This window comes from Varroa jacobsoni, unplaced genomic scaffold (genome assembly GCF_002532875.2).
Source record: "Varroa jacobsoni isolate VJ856 unplaced genomic scaffold, vjacob_1.0 scaffold_674, whole genome shotgun sequence".
Lineage (NCBI taxonomy): Eukaryota > Metazoa > Arthropoda > Arachnida > Mesostigmata > Varroidae > Varroa > Varroa jacobsoni.
Window position 1 is genome coordinate 1 of NW_019213576.1, and position 24,538 is coordinate 24,538.

Sequence of the window (24,538 nt, forward strand, 5' to 3'; positions counted from 1 at the left end):
TAGATCTGTCTATCTATCTTATCTATCTATATATATCCGCACAGATGAATTTTCTACTGAAAAGCTCAAGTTCAACTGTGTAACGGCAGTAATAATTACACAATTAATAGCGCTCGAATCTCAATATCCTCATTTATTTACAAACACAATCTTTGGATGAAGAGCATCTATATATATATACATATTTTCTTTTTGAGATCCATAGTTTGGTCATATATACACATGTTTACATTGGATTGATGTACTTGCGGGCAAAAAACTCTGCAGCGTTATGGCTAGTATTAAATAATTCGCCGTATGAATATAAACGATGTCTTGTTTTACATAGGTTTACATGTTTTTCTAGCACAATTACCTGTATAGTTTTTGAAAAACGTTTTTTTTTTTAATTGTATCGACATAAAAAAGAGGCTGTATTATTGTGGGCTGGATTTTTCCTGAACTTCATTCAACGAGTTCACACCTCATTTTTAGCCATAGATTTATTATTTCCATTTAGGTGTACTAAATTATAATACATTTAGTCATCATTTGGATACGAGTTTAAGATTCGATTAGTCATTCCTTAAACATTTAAGGATGCATATTGCGAGTAACTTCAACGGCGTGACTCGTCTGTGGACGCACCATAATTCTTGACTTTTTTTTTTTTAAAATACTTTAGCATAAGAATATTCGTATAACCCATTTTAACTGGGAGAAGTAACACGTGAGGTCGCCTAACCCGGTTGAATGCTTCGGAACCGTTGTCAATGCGCTGATATTCAGATAGCCTACTCAAAATTGACACTGACAGAAAGTTATTCTTACTACGAGGTTTGATCGACCTTATCATTGTTAGAGATAAGTTCGCATTTACGAATACGACTAACAACGTCTAATAACTTTAAGCTAACGAAATGGCTTGGACTGAGTGAATTGGAATAGAACTAGGAATCGATTTTTAGAACTTGACGAGCACAATTATTTTAGCAGATAGTAATGTAGATAATCAAAACGATGTGCCATAGACCGAGCACAAACATGAATAGGTCGCATAATATCGGTATTATAGAGAATTTATACTATTGTACTATGTATCATTTTTACTCTGTATAGTTCTTCACTAACTGTATAATCCTCCATGCTTTTTTTTTTGTAATTTCCTGCCCAATTATACAATCGATTATCGCTCAAGCGATAAATGATACCTTTGGCATTTTGAACGGAGTTCATGTCCCGGCCCAAGCACTCGGATATTTGGATGGACACAACTAAAGCAATACATGCGTAACTTCCTTCGAAACGTACTCTTTTATGACGCTTTTCAAAGTGTGCCAATTTTAAACAATATGTGTGATAGAACACGGATATGATGTAACGTAACAATTACATCATTTACGTTTTTTTGTACTGGTTTGTCTAACTCCACTACCTTAGACTAATCCAGCGTATTGCTAGGGTCAAAGTTCAAAGTTTATGAAGTTCAAGATCATAATCGTCGCAAACTCGCACATTTACACACAAGTGGCCTGTAATGGCCAATAATCCGCCTGAGCTATATATATGTCGTTGGGATTCCATGTTTACTTACGCAGTGGCTCTATATTTCAAGTTTGTCTATTATTGCCGTGAAAAAATTCGTTATCCCTATTAGAATTCCGAAGTTACTCAACAGCTTTCTCGCACTGCACGTTCGGCAAAGCATATTGAACCAAAGTATATACAAAAATTACTGAAATGACATTCCTTATAGGGTAAATCTTTCGAAGTGACTGTCCCGGTGTAGCAATATTAGAAGGCCACACAATATTGGGTAAATGTCAGATCTACAGGTAGATCCTTTTTGCCTGCAACACATGAAAAAGACTTCGATTACTAAGGGTGCGAGAATTTTGTGGAAGCCTTCTACACTATGTTGAAGGCAAACTTGTAAATCTCAAAAGTGTTTTTGAGCTTTATGAAACGTTAGTCAAATAGAATAGTAGCTTAAGGACTATGTTAATTGAGCCTATGCTTAATGTAAAGGGTAAAATTGAAGCACTGCAAATTGTTGTATAAACATGGGCGGTCGTTTTGGAAACAGTATTCATTCCTTCAATCCATTTGTGCGTATGCAATTCTGAAAACCTCAATTTTGCCAAGTAGACTCGCGTGTCCCCATAACATCACCCGCACGCACATTGACGCGCCAGCATCAGGCTCCTTAATAACTTAATCAGTCATTTCTCATTTAGCTGCCGTACTCAACGTACTCCTGACGTTCGTAGCAGGTACGCACATCACGGAATTCGCTGAATTGTTTTTGCTCCTACCGTGTCGTCGTTAACATTTAACCACCATGTTTCCTACTCATTTCTATAGCCTTATATATATATATATATATATCGCGCCATGATTGAATGACTGAACTATCAATCTGCTTTTAGAATCTTCACTTTAAGATTCACGCGTTACGCTAGCTATTCAAGATCACATATGCCACAGGCTTCAAACTGGCAATCTAACTACTAACCTTTTGGTGTATGGTTATGTAATGATTTGTATGTAATAGAATAACGCTATCATATAAAAACCACTTACTACCACCTGGTATTCAGCCTTTCTTTTACACTGTACTCACACATACCCAATCTAATAATATAACAGTAAATTGCAACGACATTAACCTACATTCTAGGGATAGATATATAGTGGTAAGATGACTTTTATCGACCTGCAAGCTCTGTTTGTTCAGTTAAATGCAAATAAGCTATACCGTGCGTTTTCGCATTAATGTGGCGGCTGGTACTCTCCTTGAAAAAATCTAGCCATTAATGAATCAAGTCAGCATATCGTTGATTTTGATTAATAATCAATTTTTATTCGGTGGATCAGACGATTATTTCTTTTGCTTTTTTTTTTTCAATTTCTTTGCCTCGCTGCGCTTTCGCACCGAAGGAGTAAGTGATGCTTAGACACAGGATAGAAAGCGCTTATCCCATCCAAGTATGACCTTTCTTTCAGTGATGAATGAGCGAGCTGCCTAGAACAAAAAAAGGTTCTGCATCCTTCACTGATCGTTAGCACTACATAACATACGAGCATTCTACCCGCAAACTGGTGACAGGCTTTTTTTGGCACTAGAGTTTTTTTTGACGCTACCCGTTGGGTTACTGCGGCGTTATCAAAGCATCGAAGGAAGAAAAGATCCTTCAGGCATAGGTTTGGGGTATAAGATAAACATTAGCTTCGCTAAAAACTTGTGTACTAAGTTTGCCCATCAACGTCGGAAATCTTCATAAATCGCTTTACTTTCTGCTCGAGAACTAAATAAATTGCTTACCTTATGCAGGGTTATGCTATTCTCACTATTGTTCATGTCCAGAAAACTGTTGTCCAGGTTTCCTTTGGATCGACCCGACGGATGATTGCAAAGTTTTTCATTCCTTTTTAAAGCAAGAGTGCAGGGCCGAAGGCCGCTCCTGTTCATTCCAGGCGTCAAAGCATATGCTGGCTCGCAATGGCCTTCAGCGTAAGTACCGCCCATTGTAAGATCTGGACTTATTAGGCCAGCCATACGATCGACCTTCACGTACCTGACGGTTCGATTACAGATGTGGACATACCAATAAACACAGGCTTGAAAACTTAGTCAGCTGAGTTTGTTTTTATGTATGTATAGTAGACATTCTTGGAGCTGGGCCTGGCCATATGTTGTGTATTCGCTTGATGCAGTGTACTTGTTGTTAGTTAAAGCGGATTTAAGGACCAATAACATATTCGAGATTTTTAAGAGTTTACTGAAAATTTAGCCTAGAAATATTACGTACTACGATATTTCTTATGGATTAAACGGTTGAGGCAAAATATGCGTTGTTGGCTATGTCTTGAATGGAAGCGTCAGCGGCGAAAACGTTCGTACATTGTTTGAGCTTATTAGCCTTCAATGCATTGCTGCACTAGCGACATACTACGACATCGAATAATGTGACAGGGAAGGTATTACATCATTACAGTTATCCTAGAAAATTAATAATTTATTACCTTTTTTTCCAGGCGCTCGTGTTATCCTTTTGGTAAAGGGATCTTCCAACTAGAAAACCGATAACAAAACCAGCTAATAGTGACAGTACGATTGACAGGACACAGGCAATAACCATCGTTATTTCTCTATACGCCTTGTTTAGGTAAGCCTCCTTAATGAGCGGTACATTAAGTTTTGCTGAAAAATACGGGCCAGCGAGAAAGCATGATGTGAACATTTATATTTACTCACATTCTCTCCCATCAGTTATACTTAGCTTGCCCATCACATACATACATACATACATACATACAAGGAACGCTTACGGTGAAATGGACATCGTATCTTCTCTATAGGGAATAATAATTGACACCGTTTTAAATTGTCCTGCATTCTCTCTTACTTGTCAAATATTAGCTCTCGCTTTGTTTTTTCTTTCGCAAAATTACAGTTATTAATCTTTAAGTTCTTAAGAACAGACATTGAATTGTACTAGAACAATGATACAATCAATACCAACTAAACTGTTATATTTAACAACTATAATTTCAGCCCTTAATTCTACGGATTTTACAAAATCATCAGCTATCAACCTGAACAAATAAAAATTTTGAGATCGTGATAATGTAAGTGTAAATATAAAATTGTATGTACGTGTAAAATAAGTGTAAAATGTGTAGGAATACTATTTATATTGTTCCAAATCCTTGGGTCGAAATAAAAAAAGGTTATATTGTCAGCGTGCTCTATGAAAGCAGCAACACGGCCTTGCTATTAAAAGCAGGTCTATAAACGTTTATCTAATAGTTTTTTACAAATAAATTTCAGATGATATTGACTGTAATAATTCCGCCTGAATGATCTTCAATAAACGAACAAGTAGGCTGACATTATTAAGCATACGTGTTGCATTGCCTACGGCAGGACACGCAGTGTGATAAAAGTAAGCTGTAAATGCGAAAAAGAAAAAATAGGCCTAGGTATGCAAAAAATACCGGTGTTCAATTAAAACAATGGCACTCTAACTGCAGGAGTGTCTTTAACCCACTTTGTGTATACGTACATTAAACTGAAAAAGCCAAGCTGGGACAAAGAGGTAATTTCGATGCTTGTACGTGTGTATTTGGGCGCAACCAAATCGGTCTTATATATATATTAACCCCAGTTTTTGACGAGAAAAAAGTATATCATTAGGCCAACTGGGCATGTGCACTAGAGTATAACGACTTTATGTAAGTTTTTTTTCGTTGACAATAAATAATGTGTGACAACAAAGATGTCAGTAACGATTTAAGCATTTTATGATTATGTAGTTGTTGAAGGGTTATTTTATGTGCAATTAACAGGTGAGTTCATCAATAGACGCACCATCGTTAGGCAGCTTGGAACGTATAAGCGGTTTCACACTAGTTTTGTTGGGGAAATCAATAGGAGGACGCAGCAGTGCACTGGCGGTATCCGTGGGCGACGCGCGGTCCACGGTAGACGTATAGTCATTCAGGGTTTCTACAGGGCGGTGCACGCTAAACGTACGATCACTCAGGGTTTCCACTGGGCGGTGCACGCTAGACGTGCGGTCACTCAGGGTTTCCACTGGGCGATGCACGCTATACGTGCGGTCACTCAGAGTTTCCTCTGGGTGGTGCATGCTAGACGTGCGGTCATTCAGAGTTTCCACTGGGCGGCGCACGCTAGACGTGTGGTCACTCAGGGTGTCCACTGGGCGGTGCACGCTAGACGTGCGGTCGCTCAGGGTTTCCACTGGGCGCAGACGAGTTAATTTGGGGCGCCAATGCCACCAGCGGACGAACATAGATAGGTGCACAGGAATAGCAAATCAGCACAGAGGATTTGAAAACAGGCATTGAAAACAAGCAGTCAGAAACACAGCCAAATCAGAAGAGTAAGAAGATTGAAAGAAAAAAAAGTTAGCGCCTTTTTTTGATATCGTGCAATTCAGCGAACGAACGAGAAGGCCTAGGACGTACATGGTCATTTAACATTAATGACTTTACGATGAAGAAAGTGTTTTAGTTCGAAGCAGGCTAAAAATAAATCAATATAATTTCGTCGCAACATTTGCTTTAATATTTGTCGGTGCTACTACTCACGATTTAGGATGTTTAACGTATTGCTGCAACGGTTGTCCTTTCCATGTTCGATGCTTTGTATGCTACCAGTATCCGCCTGCCAGTTATGGGTACATTCGCCTTTTTTTGGACTCCAGGCGCAGTACGGATCCTGGAGCTGTACACACTGACTACACGTCTTCGCTAGATCACAGTGATATAGTGGAATTCCCTGAACTCTGTTATCGCTAACGATAATCAGCTGCTGCTCGTTTTGTGACCGTCGGACGACGAGATTAGTCACGGCGACGGGCTCACTACGGAATGTACTCGCGGTTGACGAATTTAAAAAGGCAGCCGATTTTCCAAACACATCAACATCCTCGACAATGACCGATTCTATAGGCTTCCCATCATCAGCTTGCCGTATTGACAGCCAGGCTAAATTGACTACTTTGAGGACATGGCCATGATCGGTGCCGATAAAAAGGACATCATACGTGTTTCCGTTGACAGCCTCCACTTGCGGATCGACAGCTATGTATGTATAGCGGTACGTGAAGCCAGTGCGTACCACAACAGGCCTGCCCCAGTAGGACGGTACAGCCTCATCCATCAGCGGGTGACTAGCGATGAAGTTCAACGTTTCATCTGGTATTTGACTCTCGTTCACGCATGTACCAGGCCGAGGTTCTGGCACTTTCGAATCGACCACACGCAGCCAATTTGAATTTTTGCCATCTTGACCTTTAAATGGCCCGTTAAAGGTAGCTTCGATGTCTTCAAGACGGAAAGCACACACAGCTGAACCTAAGATTGAGTTTAGTCCTGTCGTAAAAACCGAATAGATTAGCCGAGCAGGTTTACCCACATATGACCCGTGAACGACGGCACTAGTTGACTGCAATTCGTTGAAGTAGAACGGAATATCGCCTGGCATCGAACAATTGAGACGAGCCTTTAGAAACGAAGTAAATTTGTTCTTAAAAACGTGAGGTCCACCCTGATCATTGGTGCAAACGCGCGCCACCCGTGAGTACACGGCTTTGCCACAGTTGATGAATTCGACTGCGTTTTCGCGGAAAAAAAAGTACACGAATTGACCCAAGTGCATTGAAGACACAAACTGTGGGGCTGCAAAAAGAGACGGGAAACAAGTCAAAACACCATATTAGCCTTATTATTATTGATCGTCTTTAGTTTTAGCTCAATTTTACTTATTCTGTCATATATATATATATATATATATATTGTCTACTGTCACCCTACCGTTCAGATGTCTGGGGTCGAACTTCACTGTCCGAAGAGGTGTTCGGTAAATTAACGGATCTGCGCCCGAGAACTGACCTACAGTGCCCGTGTATAAATCGCCGTCTGCAAAGTTTTATTTTGTGGTACGGTACAATGTTAAAATGGCCAAAAGGTGTTATGATTCATGAACATGAAAAATCTCTGGAAAAATTTAACAGTAAAATACATAAAATCAGTCTTGAGAGATAAGGAGCCACTTGACTGAAACACAAGCGTGAGCCTCAGATGTTTTTTTCCAAGTATATTCATTGACAGTCACACCCATAGTATTAGTCCTTAGAATTTTGTAAAACTTTATGCGTCATTTCATGGACGCTGCTATTTAACATTAAGCTAGTTCGCAACCAGGCGAACGAGACGTTTACAGTATTGTGCTTGTTGATAGCTCGGAACATTTACGGCACTCTAATCATATTAACAAGTTAGATTAACTGGCCTTTCGAAAGCTCGCGCATTTGCGATCACGCCTTATCATGCTAAAAAGCATAGAACTTGTCTGGTATTAAATTTACGGCTAAAACAGGCCCACTATAGGTAGAAGAAGGGGCAAATTAATTCCTTGCTATCAATAGGACCCCCATGATCCTGCTGTGATGATGTGTTCATCTAATAAGCTTATGAACAGAGTAAGGTGATACTTTTTTATACTGAGAATAACCGGCTATCAAAAACAGCGCTTAATTAAAGCAGTAGGACTGAACGGAAAACTAGATGACGCATTCATTAGTAGATCTGCACCGCTAAACCCAGACAGACAACGCAACTCGACCCAATTTCATTTGTATCGTAGTACTGAGAAACTAACACGGACACTACTTTTATTATGCGTTAAAGAATACAAAAAAGTACATTCTAAAATGGTAATTCTTGATTGAAAAGTGGACGCGAGCGACGGCTCTGTGTGACGTACCGGCAAATGTATACGTAGAGTTATGATTAGCATCGTAGGGACATAATCCCTCGCCGGGCATCTCTTCAGCCACCTTGAACTCAACGTCGAATAAGTGCCGTTTGTTGAGCGGTGTTTCCGCCTTCGGGCTTAACGTTAACGTCTGTTTGGACATGATCACGTACTCACGGCATTTCGGTTTGTAAGCGTTCGTACCACAAATTAACAGGCGATCATCGCTCTTTCTGACAATAATCCGAATATAATTGTGGCATTCATCTTCCTGTTTACAGTACAGACGACACCTCTTCGTGTCATTCTCAGACGGTCTCCATTCAATGCGTTGTTGCACCGATAGTGATACAGAGGACACGTTATAAACGAAGTTTCTAGATAGATGTAAACATCAAAATAACATGTTGCAATCATGTGAAGGTCTTACATACGGAGTGTGCATTGCATCTACATTAGCCCAGAAACGGTATTGGAAAAATATATTTCCGGCTGATCTCGTTTGTGTAAGTTCGTCTTGTAAACGCTTCATAGTTCGAGAGAAAACTAAGCTACTTAACAAGTTAATAACAAAGCACAATTTACAATTCAAATTATTTGACTTGCTGGCGTTGTTTTTCCGTCATTTAAAAAGGTCACACTATTCCGTACTCTAATTCTTTACTGCATTTTGATTTCCTACTGTTATACTAAATAGAAGATAAAGATTCCCGTGGCTTTTTAAAGGGTCAAGTCGCCTTTGTCCCTCCCCTAAACACACATAATATATACACTAAGTTATCACTATTGAACTTTTGATGTGTAGCCACCGCGTAAATAAAATAATTACTTAGAATATATTTACGCTCGACTGACATGTTGCAAATTCATACGAAATTATTAATAAATCACTTACCTGGCTCCAATCAAGAGAGACTCATCATCGTAATCTAACAAACGAAAGTGATCAGCGCTTTGTTCGCTGCGAAAACTCACCGCACGGTCAGGAGCTGAAGATACGTACGTAAAAGCGGGAGGGTAACCGCGTTAAATGTACCGTTAACAATGATAGCATTGATATAATTAATTCGGTTACAGTCCGTTTGTCTACTCGTAATATCAGGATCTGCAGACAACTTTGGCCAGCGTATGTTATTTGTTACGAAGATGTACACCTGTCTTTGTACGATAGTCGTCATCATTTAGAACCATATAGCAATCATTCATTAAGTGTTTATGTTAAACTACGTATTACATCTTGTATAATTAACCATCTAATTCATACATATATATACGCTTATTTTTTCATGTTTCTTGAGTAGGTAAAAATACCCATCAGGCCATTTTCAGCCTACATATATCCTAACTTTTTTTCAAGTGTTCGTCTACCGAACAGTCAACAGACAGTTTAGTTGAGATCCTTAGTGGTTAGCATGAGGCCTGGCCTAACAATTACCTGACCGACTACAAGTCACAGGCCATACCAAGCTTACAGATTGTTGTTTAGTGTCATACTATGCCAAGAGGAAAAAAAGGTAAAGTAAACGACTTTAGGAAAAGTGCGACGCGCTCCTAATGGTAGAGCTGTCGAAGCAGCGAAAGGACTCAGGCGCGATCTAACCGGATCTAGCTTTCCCTTGACAAATCAACAGCCTGACTAGGATAGGATAGCGACAGAAACTAAGAGAAAACAGGCCCTGACGTCCCAATCGGAACATGCCAACGCAGAAAGAGTGTAGAATACAAGGTTGGCCTCTCGAGACCGATCCTGCTTCGCCTGCAGCTATATGAGTCGGAGGTAATGGGCCTGAAGAAAGCCTCAAAGCAAAATACCTCTGATTATAGAAGGTCGCGAGGCTGATCATAAATCTATTTTTGTAGTAGGTTCGTGCAGAGGTATACTGTATACGAGTCCCATTTTCAACATTATAACGCATTCAATATGCGCATATTCATAAACGAAGATATGATACATAGTGAATAGTATTTGGATAGAACAGGTATTTGTTAGTTTTCCTATAACTTATAGCCTTATCTAATTAATGGACATTATTATTGATATTTATTATTAAAAATCACAGCCGATTCGAGATTGGACATCGTCGCTACTACCGTAACGCGTGAGGAGTGTGACGAGATTTCAGTTTGATTCTATGCTATTCCTCGGTATATTGTCCAGCAGCGACACACGGCCGGCTCGAACCCAGATATCACAAAGCACTACACCCATATAATTCTAGCGAAAAAAACTAGCGAGCTATTTTTTTATCACTGTTAAAAAATCTATATACCTCGAATTTTGACACGTATAAGATAAATTATTTTATTCTATTTTGTATTCAGCAAAGCACTGGGGGGTGAGTCTTTCTGAGGCTAAAAAGCGTATACATAACAATCACATGCCGAGTGAGTTTACATTATTACGGATCAGAAATGGTAAGTGAAGACTGACATTTGGTGTGCGCCAGACTGACTAATGATACGAGATCCAGTCGGGGCAACGTGAAGGATTTTCGCCTACGATGAATTTCATTGATACGCACACGCGTGTTTCACGTCTACCACTACACAAGCCATAGTGTGAAATCAGCTTGTAGAAGAAAGGTATATACACTAAGGCACCACATTTATATCTACTAGTACGTTGGCTAATAACTCAGCCTTAGATTTTTTTTATACACTGAGAAGATAATCATTTGCGAGTGTATCGTTTATTAAGGGTGTGTACCTCACAGAAGACTAAAGAAACGGTACACTTTATAACGGTAGACTTTTTGACGATTGTTTGATGGCAATATTATTACTTCTTTGAAATTTTTTTAGGCTCGGTGCATACTGTTCTACGATAGGGTCGCGTTACGTCTAAGGTAAGTCCCATATAGGTCACCATGTTAAACGCCATCACGTAGTGTCATACCTTCATCCGTTCATCGCGTACTGCACAACACTTGGCCGTTGTACACAAAGCAAATCCAGAGGCTGATTCATTCTGTTTACTTAAGTACAGTGGAAGACTTAGCCATAATGTTCCTCAACACTCTCTCTTTCACTGCCAGTATCCCTTTCTCTTCGCATAAAACGTGAACTACTAGTTAAAGTTAGGCAGAAGATTCGCTAAGGAAAATCAATAAAACGCAAAAAAAGAGACCTGTGCAGCAAGAGTATCAAACCCAAGCATAAGGCAATGGGACTACATCAGCTATGTCCACTGCTGTCCGACTACTGCCTTGATAGAGTGGGTCGTCCAGTGCTCGCCAAGACTTCCTAGCCTACGCTTTAGCGGCCCGTCATGTTGAGTCCGTAGCTGCTTTCACTCTGTCTTTGGCAAGCTGCATCAACGCTCACGATGCTATCATTAGACGATATTGACATTCTAATCGACTTAACGCAAAGATTAACGCAGAACCGAAAGAATGGACAGCGGCAAAAATTATAAGAAATAGAACAGGTAACCATTTGAACGAACGACCAATAATCCCGATGGTTTACGCAGGACGAGTTCCGAATTGTTACTATTGGTGTTATAGAGCAACTGTCATAAAAAGAACCTATGCGTTTCGATGGCGACTTTAGCCAACAGCACACTGAATCCATCGCGCACACAAGCCTCCCTCACCGTAGCTCCCGTTCCAGCCACAACTGCAATTGATCTGCTAAAGCTTGCTCGGTTTCTTAGTGAGTCGCATATGAAAGAAATGAAATACAATTCCTGCTATCTGAAGCGCTTACTGGCCATCTTGTTGTTACTCTGAAACTTGTCCTATGATCGTGCAGTTTGGCGATACGATGTGCAAGCAAGTCAAGTTTGATCGGCGCCCGAGTGCATCTAGCAAATTTTTTTTTGGATAATCCCGTCTCCACAAGATATCGACTGACGATGCTGGCGCTTCTACAGTCGCCTCCAGTGCTACACCAGCCAGTCAGGTTTCTAGCCGCCTGGTGCCTCGATCATCTTGGCTGTTACCAGTCGGAGTATTCATTCAACACCAACTCATCCCTGGCGGTGCAGGGCAGCAGCGTCGACGTGGCTCTGATGCTTCCGAACGGCTGAAACTGTCCTCCAAACTGCTGTTGCGACCGCTACCGGTCTGCCTGCGTATGCTAATACTCGCGCACAAGACGACAGTGCGTTCTCCGCCCCTGCGGACTTTCAATTCAGAAGAGAGCAAGCACGGAGAACAGACTGAAGCAGAACAGAGCCCGGGGGAATGGCAAGGAGCACGAAGATCAAAGTTACAATGTGAAATTGATTGCAATCTTTTTTCGCTGCAAGAGTAGTCCCAGCAGTAGCCACGGAAGCATTGCCGGAACCGCGTACGAGGAGGCTTAAAAGAAACGAATCATCAAAGAGCGTCTAAGTGGTGACTTTAGCCCCGCGACTCAGTCGCGCTCTTCTGTGCATGAAGTATCGCACACGAGTTGGCTGGCAGAAGTGAAACGACGTTCGCGCGATGCATTGGGTATAGTGCAGCGTGACGCGGACAGTCAAGGAAAATCTAAACGCGGTCGTGGTAGGCGCATTGGTGATAGCGGTAGAGAAGCGGTGGAAGGGGTAGAAACGATAGAGCAGGAGAATGGCGACAAAGCAGCTGTGGCCAGTCGAACCGGAGTGGAACGAATTAGAGAAAGGGTGATACTATCTCAGTAGAAAAGCATCGTGTTCTAATAGACACGGCCAAAGTGAGCAGAAAGTCGTTGGGCACTAGGGCTCTTGCTCATACGTCAAGCTCAGACGTCTGCCCAATTGGCCGTCCACATAATTGGGCCAGAAGGGCATCGTATTGTATGAAACACATTGACAAAGCAGACATTCGTATGTCTAAGGTGTAAACCTGTGATTCTTCGTATTTATGGATAATATAACGCTATGCGACGCGTATGAAAGCTTAGTTTTTCGCTTCCTGTTGGCGACCAGCGGTCAGGCGCTCAGAGTTTACAGAATATGACAGGGAAGGCTGCGTGAGTGTGACTCTTCGTTTTCTGAATTGTTCGTACCGCATTTTGTCCCCTGCTATGGGTAGTAGAAGGGACGGGTGGAAAATGCAGGAAATACAGGGACATGTCTGCAATTGAAGAGGAGAGAATAAACGGTTGAATTCAACCCCCGAGAGTTAAGAAACAGGGAGACACGGGATCCTCGGGTACATCGGGGAGGAGTAACAGAAAACACTGCTGTGTTTTCCGTTACTGCGCCCCTATGATGTATGCCCCGAGATTTCAATACGAAACGTCATTCAAACTTTGCCGCCACACAAAAAGAAAAGACGGATGTAGATATCGATGGAGTGGGAGAGATCGCATAAAACTATAAGGAGCAGCAGCCTGTTGGTTATATTGTTAGATCTGTGAGCAAAGAAAGCCTTTAAATTGAAGAGAAGCAAATGCATTACGAAACAACGGAACCCTTATGAAACCTGAAAAAGTTAAACCCAAAAAAAATAATACTATAGACATAGGACATAATAGGTCAGAGGAATAGTAGACCAATTATGTGTACCATGTAGACAACCACCATTTCTATTATATCGCAGGAAAAGGACACGAAAGATAAACCAATATCAAACCATATACTTGTTCTCAGATAACGTTTCTGAAATTTACAAATCACATGACATTTTCTCAGACAACAATAAGCCACCAAACAAACTGACCGCGAAACATAGCTTCATCTCAACACAAATGAACCGTAGAACCGCACAATTTTCTGAATATACGGAAACGCTTGTTGCTTCCACATACCTTGCGTTCTGCCTAGCATAGAGTACGTAGCATCGACGTTCCCAATTTGTCTAACGTGCTCGCTCAGTGTATTATATTGCCGCCCTCAGCTAGGAAACATGCATGATGTGGCGCTGTCGCCCGCCGGATGTGTACTTTGTAATCATTTATATTATAGGAATTGGCAAATATAACACTGGAAGCAATTGACAAGATAAGCTCGACACATCTTTCTGTTGCATAGCGCTAACGTATGGGTAGAACCAGGACACTTTTAGGGTGTGCTGCGGCAGGGTACGAACTCAAGTTGATTTTGATGTTGCCGAAGGGAGATGTGGACGCGCGCAGGTTTGTTATCGGCTCTAATTTGCGAGTCGTAGCAAAATATCAGTCAAATCACACAATAGTGAATATTATCTGGTTGCTGTTTCTTTCTAAATTTTTTACTAAATAGCTGCGCAGCAAATTTCTGTCTATAACTAGACGTAGAATGAAAGCAAGATCTACTTAGTAGTAGTCTAAAAACCTGATACCCCTCGAGGGCATGTATAGATGTTGCCCACCCTGCCAAACGTAACTAAGGGGGTAGTTCGTTGCCTACGTTTGACGTAAAATGAGCCATAAAGTACGTCATAGAGAGGCCATTGAGGTTCGACGAGGCGTATTGTAATCGGCGGTAGGAAATACTATTACTTTTCTAATACGATTTCCCACAAAATGTCAACGTAAGCTCTATTATTGCAGAGAACAAGATAACGATGGACTGTCAATATCACCTGATTGCCGCCCCCAGCCCCGAAGGTAGCACCCGTACAAAATATATTGGAAAATAAGACTTCGTATTATCAGTAATCTTTGCCTCTTTTTTTGAAACCCCAAGCTTTATCATTGCCAACTCAATATCATACGGGCAGATGCTAGATTCATCTAGCATAGACTGGACCACCGGCGACAGTTTTCACTTTTTATAAGGCTTCTTTCTCGGGTGCAATCGACATTTTCGGTACGCAGCTTCGTCACTATTTTTGTTAAGATTGATCTGCAGTACACGTGGCAATTTGTCCATGCACTGTTATAGCAGACGATAGCGCGGACTCGTCCCAACGTGTCGTCCCTGGTTATTGGGTCGGGTAGGCAGGGCTCACTAGCTGACAAGGGGTTAGATAGCTGTCTCCCTTGTCTGGTTACCTCGCCACCACTCCTCGTGCCATACGAAAGACATATGGCTGTAAAGAGGTGTGACGGTTGGATGGATCGACAGAGGCGTTTACCGAATGACAGCACAATTGCGGGGTGGCGACTACAGGCGAATGAATGAGGAAACGATAAGTAGTTTAGTTGGCAACGGGGTATGAAGACGTGGGGCTGATGGGTAGTTAGATATTTGGCTATAGTGATACACTGACAGAGACGCACACGTGGACATACTATACAGGAGACTCCAGGGAGTAAGTAGCTTGATCAAGTGGGGTGAACGCGTGTGATGATTGTGTACTGATCAGTTGCTGTTGCCATCATTGGCATGAGGAGGGCCAAGCGACTCCAGGGCGCCTATGTAGGGTTGTGTGTAAAGAGAGACTAGACTAGATTGAACTCGAATATTCAGTACTCAAGCTCCGCAAACGATGCTCACATATAAATAGCAATAAGAAATAAGTAAATGATTACTCAGTGCTGTCGTATTCATTACTACGCAAAGCTGAGACTAAGGCAAAAATGGTCATTTATTATCTTGCTGTTATTATTATAGAGCTGTGTAAACTTACGCTCGATCCATATCTATTATACGGATGACATAAGTTAAAAAAATAAGAAAAATTTAACGCTGACAAAATAAATCGATCATAGTATCCGAACTTATTTTAGGAGAAGGTAATAAGATACGATTATAGCTTGCCACTAGGTAACAGAGAGTTCTTTATCTTGTTTTTCTGAATTGCTGTGTTTAAATGTTTGTCCAGAGATCACACCAAGCCATAGTAAAAACGATCCTACAACAGACGTATGATGAATCCGATAAGGGTGTCGTTTGTACCGGACCCCTTTAAAGGTGGGCCTCCCCGGCCACCGATGGCTACTAAGACCAGCGTCACCCAGCGCAATGTGGAATAAACCCGAACTGCTAAGTACTTGGACATAAATTATTCAACATGGATACACAGAGAGACACATTGACACCGATGCGGCATCGATCGAAATTCGCTGTCCGAGAGCGAATGGCTCCCGATGCTAATGATGAAGAAGATCGCAGGATGGGACGGAGGTGGCGTAAGGGACGGTACTTGCAATGAATCAAATAGCTAGAATATACACAGATATCGTTTCTGCTCAACATCTGTCTTTTTGTGTAACCCCCAGAAGTATATAGAGCTGTAATGTGCTTAAGCGCTAATAAGAAACATTTACTTGGATGTAATGAAGGTCTCAAAGGTGCATGATAGGACGTTAAAAGCAAATACGGTGGACTTTGAAGCTGAATAAATCTTGAATTAGTTGAACTAGAGTGATGATCCTTCAGTGTTTTAGAAGTGCTGCCTTTATTTCTTATCCCAATGTTCTGGCAGCATATGAACATACGTACTACCCGCGTTTCCATATGCAATTTTTCTTCCTATGGCCTTCTGAAGCAAATCGATGCTGAGCTACACTTGCCCAGCCATTGCCCTTTTTGGGGCCTGAAAAGTATCGTAATTACACGGGTTTGATCGAGAAAACAAGCGGATTACAGATCCTTTCCATGCAATCCAGAAAGTAATTGAGGCATGACGATGAGTTTTGCGCTCTCGTCAAGCAAGCAGATCGCGTGCTTTCCATTGCCGTGCCAATTGTCCACGGATCCCTTGAGGAACTCGAAATAGCGAGCTTGTTTGCTGTTTCATTTTCGATAGTTATAGTGGCCGATGTTTATTGCAAATGCTAGCACCACCTCACGTTCGAACTTATTATATAGGTAAATACTGTTTCACCTGGTGTCCTTTCGAGAGATCGGACTACGCTCCTTGCGGCGACCGCGTGCCAAGATGAGTAAAGGTAATTCGTACTTTACTAGCTAATTTTCATTTGTAACATATATTGTTCTAAGTGTTCTTCGCTTTTACGAGACATATCATAAGAGGATCAATCGTCAACGAAGCTTTAGAGGTTGCGAGTAAACGTCTAATTAGTGTACAATTCATGGCTGACGCGCATTAAGATTTATTACTTTATTATTAAGATTATGATAAATACATTCATATCGCATGAATTATAGCTTTCGGCTCGAGAACGCTAACGGCGGAATTGTTGGCCGTACGGTCAATTAGAGAACGTCATTGCCATCATAATATATAAAAATCGCAATGAACGCGCGTCTATCCTAAAGTGTACAGCTTTTCTGACGTCCTATTTCGTAGACCACTTGCAAGATCTCCGTATTGTTATGGGAACATGTACACAAAACTATCTAGTCGAAGATTATGCTGTTCAATAATCCGAGCTATCAAAATGCTGTAACCATACGTTTGTTTGTTTGTTGATGATTTGAACCCCAGTATTGGCTTCACTATTGAGAATATCGATAGTGAACGAAGTCGCTAGCGTCTACTGCGAAGGGTTCTCGCATGTATTAATTTCTGTAGACTAATATTTACGTATATTTATGAGTAAAGATGGGTTACATTATTATGTTTAAACGTATAGGACACACGTAAGTGTTTTGTATTGCACAAAACCGCTCATATTAGAAGCTTCTTATAAACGTGTTGAATTTGTGTGAAGTGTACGTCTCACCATTCGCAGGATAATGAGGTCAGACCCTGTTTTTGGGAGCGACTTGAATTAGCTGCCAGCCAAACATGATTTTGGACGACAGTAATAGTAAATTATCGATTCAAAAGCCTCTGTATATTTTTAAATCTACATTTTCTACATTATTATATATTGGAACAGCTCGATGGATAGGCGACAGTGGTCAGAGCGTTCACTGATTCGAACTCCTGACATTTCCGAATAGCACTCGTGCGCAATATAAGCCTCATTTCATAGTGATAATTAGACAGCGATCATTTATTATCAACTAGGACATCAACAATCGTTTCCTAGAAGCACATGTGATCCGACCAGGTACGCGCCCACGATTTGATGAACGAAAATATCGAAATAGAAGATGTGTCAAAGGAAGAAAAGAAGCTCTGAATTTGCACCAATCGTGACGTAGATATGATAACGAAATGGAGTAGTACGTATATGGGATTAATCTGATGGAATCGCCTTTAGACGATAAAGCGCTCGTAAAGGTTCATTCTCATCCCAGTAGCGGGTTGCAAATGTTTCTGCCAACACGCGAATACCTGTAACATTATGAAGTATCGTCACAAATGCCAATTTACAAGATAAGTTATCAACCATGACGCACCGTTCCTTCCAACGTTTCCACGGAAAGTTAGCTCCGTCTGCCTTACAACGTTGCTGATGACTAGTGATTTAATAGTACTCCCACATGCAAGAACTACTCTTCACATAGCATTGGAATTAGTAAGCGTTCATAACACTGAGCAAGTAGTGTAGACTTAGTCTATACATAGATCAGGGGCTCTGTCGAACGATCGATGAGCCTGTTACAAGCGAATCCAGCGGACTTTGAAACTGACCTATGCGCCAGTGGGAGACAAAATTTAGCTGATGAACACCCTTCCAGAGATTTGCGGATGAAAATGAGTTCAGAGAGAAAAACATCTCTTAAACCCAAAAATCAAGGACCAGTGAATAAGTTTTTATTTTTCCCAAACTCACAGTTCTACGGAAATTCATAAAAATCGGATATCAACGAGAGGGCATGGAGGTTTTAGGCGAAAACACAGTATGTAGAAGTGCGAATAGTTCACAATGGAAACTGGAATGTTGAAAATGGCGCGATAGGCGATAATGCATTGCTTTAACCTAGAAAATGAAACCAGACCTTGCAGGCTCTGTTAACCAAAACTGACACTTCACCTGCAATGTGTTGCAAAATTACAATCAAAATACTAGAAACATGGAAACTAATTAAAAAACTGATATCCCATGCATAGTTTGTAGGCCATGTTAGAAATGCGTGTGGTGCACTCGACATTTTGCGTAATGAACGAGAAATCCGCCTGGAACGCACGGTCGCCATAGGCGAGGCACAGTCTTATTACTACTGCGAGCCAGTAGGGACCACAAGAACGGCCTCGCCCTGGAGAGTAGTTGAATTCGGTAGCAATGTCGAATAAATTCGTACGTAAGGTGATGGTGGTCCTTTCAAGGAATACTAGGGTCATCTATTGTTCTGAGGTACTCGCCAAAAATGCAACCCGTCAATTCGAGGTCCTCGAGAGGCTCATGGACTATCGCTACAGCAATCGAAAGCACGCAGTCTGGTTACTTATAACAAGGCCTAATCACGATGCTTCATTTACTTCCTAGATTCAGCGAAGGAACCCCCTGCTTACTCTCCCGATCTGAATCCGCGTGATTACGGGGCCTTCCATACCTTAAGAAGAGCAACTAATGGGCAGTTATGTCTCACTATGTATTTATTTTGACAATCCATGGATAGAAAAGTTACATACAAGAATGCGAGTGGTTGTTATGGTACTGTTTAGAAGCTGGAGGAGCGCTGTGTAAACAGAAAAGTGTCTAAAAAAATAAAGCTTAACTCATTGCAGAATCATCACTTTAGCCCAGCTAATTCAAAATTTAACTAATGTAAAGGTCTGCTAGATTCGTTTTTAATAACTATGCATGTACATTACTAATTACGTTCTTTTTTTATAGCTATCTGAGTGCTTTCATATGCCGCCTGCTGCTTTGTCCTGTTTATATACCTGTGCTAATTTTCAAAGTTTTTAAAATTTTAACTAGGTTTTTTCACAATGAAAAAAGTATTTTGTAAAATCTGCTTTCTCATAATGATGAGGTAATAGCAGTTAATATTACTAAATAAGTAAAATAATGAAGTTCCAAAATTTTAAGATCTATATTTATATAACATTTTTGTTACTATGTGCCGTTAGCTCTCATAGCAATAACATAACACGTATATCATATGCGTAGCAAACGACGCATAGGTGGCGCTTTTGAATACTGTTCTTCCACAAATTGTTATCAAAGCATTTGTTTTCACGATTATTTATAAGTGAAATCTCCATATTTACAGTCCCAATGGCTGCCCTGTCACGTGCGATGATGAATACATTGTTGTTAGAAGAACCAAATTGAACGTTCGTTCTCTGTAATATGGCAGCCCTATTTTGTATTTCAGAAGAGCTCTTCGTACTCCTCACAGTTCTGTATTGCTTTGGTGCACTGTTAATATAATCATAGGCTATTTTGGAAAACATTTTACAGGAACTGCTACTTGTAGGAAACTGGAGATGTTATATACAGAGAAGTTACTATAAGAAACTAAAACATTACTTGGTTGGTTTCAAAAGGATCCAAATTTTCCCTAAATAACTTTAGCAAGTGGAAAGGGCTAAATCGCCTTTGACATTTTCTTTGCTTTGAAAAAGCCTGACGGGTCTATCTGCATAATTGCTACATCGCATTGTACATGTAAATACTTCGAAAGCTTTGTTCCATTTGATTTTTACTATTATATACAAATGTAAAGCCAATACGACTCGTCAGCGTTATCGATGCAGATACCCATACATGTGTTCGACGATTTGACTAAGCGTTACTAAGTCGTCTGTTTTTGTTACCGCCCATAGAGGCAACTGTACATATCAGCTAACAGTGGCCATAGTAAAGAGGAAATATACAAATAGGAACTAAAGGGGCTCTTAATGATGCTTCCTGAAGAACAGCGCGCAAAACCGACTCGTATTTTCCTCGTTCTTTCTTGCTTTTTCGTTGATTTCTTGCTCTTGCTGCCAGCACCGTAAGCCGGGCCAAGTCATCTGTTCCGTCATACGCGATGCTCTGTCGAACCCCTTATGTATACAGTTGTGCTTAACACATAATGGCGCAATCGCGCTTTTGAAGTTCTCACGTATCTGAGTTGTCTTTCCCTCAATCGTTGTCTTCACTGGGAAAAAGAAGACATATCTTTTAGCCTCTTACCCCTCGGATCATTCCTAGATTCTCTCATCTAAGCCTGTCCTCAGCCAACTTTCGGATCAAGCCACTAAGCAACGATCCGAATGTTGACCGGGCTATGGCAAAGTGTTGATTGCGACATCTTTCGGCCATTGCGAAAGCCGCTTCCCTCCAGAGTTGAGCAGGAGATGGGACCTGTCTCATCTTCGCTTCGCTAGAAGCAGACGCAAACCTCATGAGGGGTCGAGAACAACGCAAGAGAAAAGGAACACTTGTCACAGTGCATGCGATTGCCTTACTTTGCTTGCTCTGCCAGGGCAGGAAGCAATCGCCAATCGCAACGTGTGTGTAGCAGGAAACAAATTTTCGTTCTCTTAGGGACAAGGCAGGGGGTACTAGAACGACTAGGGGTGACAGGAAGATCATCGGGATGAGGGGAACGAACCATACTCGAGGGACAAGCGAAATACGGGAGTCTGACACCCGTCAGAGGTAGCGCTGAAGGGAAAACAGGGGTTTGCGAGACCCGTTTCCTATTAATTCCTTACATCCTAGTAGATGACTGGTGATGTCGCTCGTATCGAGTTTTATCCCAGCCTATTCTAGCAATGCCAGTGTTATTCTGATAAAAGAAAAGTGTGTAGAACGAATAAAGAATAGAGGATTGTATGCGACGAGAAGTCGGGATCCATAGACGAAGGAAATGGAACCATAGAACGACACGGATGAATAGACGGTATACGGTAGGGAATGAGGGGTACGTATGCCTAATTTGTGTGCAGTTCTTGCACGGGCTCTTGCCAGCCTTCGTGGAGGATACCATCTATGTCATCCCCATTTTCTTTATAGGCGCTAACAGTGAGTTAGACGGAGTGATGACAGCTGGCACTCTGCGTTGGATTCGATCAATTGAGCAGGCTCATGTCAGGCTGACGAAAGAGCCGCGCATTGGAAGGAGAAGCATGAGCACTCAGCAAAAAGAGCCGAACCCTGGCATGAAAAAGACGATAACTAAAAGAAGAAGGCGATGACTAAAAGGCAAGTAGAAGAACGCAACTTCCAACCGAGTAAAGCTTGACCCTATACATATGCACTGTTTGGATAATAACTGTGGATAATTAGTTAGCTTGCTGTGAGTACTGACCAACGTGCTGATTGAAGACCAACGGGCTGTTAAAAGCTTGTCTAGGAGCAAGGTGATGTGCATTCTTATTGTACATGAGCATGTACACAATATGAATCGTTCGTGACTAGAATGAGTAGGATAGGAATTTTTTAAGATAATGACATCAGTCGGACGTGCCCCTTTTTATCACACGATTATCAAACACCATAAAATAAAATTTAATATATGATCCTACGCCTACTAACGTACTTTATAACTTATTTACTCATATCAACCTATTATCTTCAAATTCGGCAAATGCATTCTGTCCCTCGTGCGTCCTCACGATCGGGTAGGATAGTAATAATGATAACGATAATAAATATCCAATCAATGTTTTTAGTCACATAGAGCTATAATATCTATAGCAGGCTTATATGCTTTTATGCAATATCAATAGTGGTAATACCCCGCATTCATTCCTGTTCATGTTTGTAGACAACTAACTGCTCTAATACTTTATCCCGACCGGAATGCTCCGAAGGTCATCGAATAGTTCCGTTGTCCCGTTCTGCCTTCAGGTGTATTCATTCAATCCGATCTACCTAATAAAGTGCACGACAAGCAAACTTTATAATCGGGTATTGGACTACCCTTGGATTTCACCACGCTTGCCCGTTCCCCAACCATCTGGGGGACTCAACGGTCCCCATATGTTCTGATGAGACCTGGGCAAGTGTGCAAACATGGGCTTCTTAGAATATGCAGAACGCTTGAAACGTTTTTTTAACAGCACCAAACAACGCTACCCTTTTTCCTCTTCATTTCCCACTTATCCTTCTATTTGTGCGCCACCTGTCGAGCGCTGTTTACGACCAATTCAATTTATTTAGCTTTCTCTGTTGCGAGCGGGCACATTCAGACCTTCTTTTAGACGTAACCAACCACCATTGAACCTGGGTTACGGAAAACCTGACTCTGCTAGCATACGTATATATATATATACGAATTTGCTCTGTTTGTCCGCGATGGTGACTGTCTGAGGCGAACTGAGATAGCAAGGAATTCGGTTAATAGAATCCTGCCTAGCCGATTTAAGCCTTCTTAAGATCTCTCAAGCAAGACACTTACCTAATAATAAGAAATAGCGGCCGCTACCATGTTTCTATTGGGTTGTTCTGCTGCCATTCTGACGAGTCACGTGGAGGATAGTTCCAAAAACGGGGCGTAAAGTCCCTGTAAGACGCTGCTGATATAGCGAAAGCAGGATAAAGGCATAAGAGCAAGTAGCTCCTGTCAAAGCCAGCTCTAATAGGTAGTAGATAAAGTAATCAAACAAATAAGATCATTATTCGGTCTGAGGTCGGATGGCTCTACTGAAACAAAAAGTAAAAATTTATTTCGCAAGAGTAGTAGAAAGCTTGAAGAAATTAATTTTTCAAGGAGATGGCGATTTCTGTTATTGGTGTATTCATTGTGCATTTTTTAAAAGTATTGTTTTTTCCAATTAAGCGATATTTTCGGTGAAATGTCATGTGAATCAGCTTCGACTTCTTGGCAGAAATTTAATTCTCTTGACCTCCAGCTTGGTTAATGGATTTGTATAGAATGGATCGACCGTGTACCAGAAAAAAGTGTAGCCTATGTTCGGCCACCTGGCTGTAGTGCGTCAGAAGACAAACTGCGCCAATTCTTTTCATCGCAGAGTCACTGTGAAATAAAATGACTTCTTAATGGTTATCTGTTCCGATGCCAGGCTGTACATTGAAATTGTCGTCTACTTTTGAATAGCAACTCAGTCTCGCTAAAGCCTCCTATATATTGTTATTTTCAGACAATTAGTACCAACAAGTAGTTCTCATCAGGCAAATCCTGCGGCCACATCCGTACACGTGGCGACAAAAAAGGTTCGTCGTTGATATTATTGTCACTGTTATTGTTATTGCTGTGTTTCTGTGCTCTTGTTCTAGTTCTTGCCGTCGTTGTTTTGTTGTCGCTCCTGCTGCTATTGCTCTACTGATTCAAAATCATCGTGGATTGTCTAGGAGCCGATTGTGGCAGCAAAACATGGTAGCAGTGCCTATGGTTATGTTTCGGCATTTAGATGTGATATGCGTAACGATGAGAATAACTGAATTATTATAGAACTGATAGATGTCGACGCTAAATAGCTCTTTAGCGATAAACCACACAGATTCAATTGTCGCTACTGATTTTAAGACATGGCGTACTTTTTTATGGCTAGAACGCATATTGTAATAACAAACACACGAAATGCACTCGTTTTCTTCTCTACGGCTGTCTAATTCCTTTCTGGTAGGTATAACTGAACCACTCGTTTCCCGTACGTTCCGTCTTCTGTGCTATCTGGTATCAGCTATGTGCATCATAGATGTGAGTTAAGATCTAGATCAAAAACGACGAATGAG

General features: G+C 41.2%; 1 protein-coding gene and 1 long non-coding RNA gene across 5 annotated transcripts in view; one reads left to right on the forward strand and one right to left on the reverse strand.

The window, feature by feature from the left end:
* Positions 1-107: 107 nt before the first annotated feature.
* Positions 108-24,538, reverse strand: part of LOC111262556 (semaphorin-1A) — a 99,310-nt gene continuing 74,879 nt past the window's right edge. For 2 of the 4 annotated variants that reach the window (XM_022836881.2, XM_022836880.2), the window contains exons 3-10: positions 9,162-9,255; positions 8,276-8,643; positions 7,324-7,428; positions 6,097-7,188; positions 5,354-5,746; positions 4,006-4,183; positions 3,305-3,557; positions 2,817-3,000 (exon numbers count right to left, since the gene is read on the reverse strand). In XM_022836881.2, coding sequence (XP_022692616.1) covers positions 2,884-3,000; positions 3,305-3,557; positions 4,006-4,183; positions 5,354-5,746; positions 6,097-7,188; positions 7,324-7,428; positions 8,276-8,643; positions 9,162-9,255 — 2,600 coding nt within the window. In that variant the 3' untranslated portion in view covers positions 2,817-2,883. Of the gene's footprint in view, positions 1,830-2,816; positions 3,005-3,304; positions 3,558-4,005; positions 4,184-5,353; positions 5,747-6,096; positions 7,189-7,323; positions 7,429-8,275; positions 8,644-9,161; positions 9,256-24,538 lie in introns of those variants that run through there. The other 2 variants (XM_022836882.2, XM_086969203.1) reach the window with 2 other exon arrangements.
* On the forward strand, positions 10,504-16,466 carry LOC111262562 (uncharacterized). Its single transcript, XR_015311953.1, has 3 exons — positions 10,504-10,849; positions 11,069-11,112; positions 15,925-16,466. It is a non-coding gene; the product is annotated as an uncharacterized LOC111262562 (long non-coding RNA).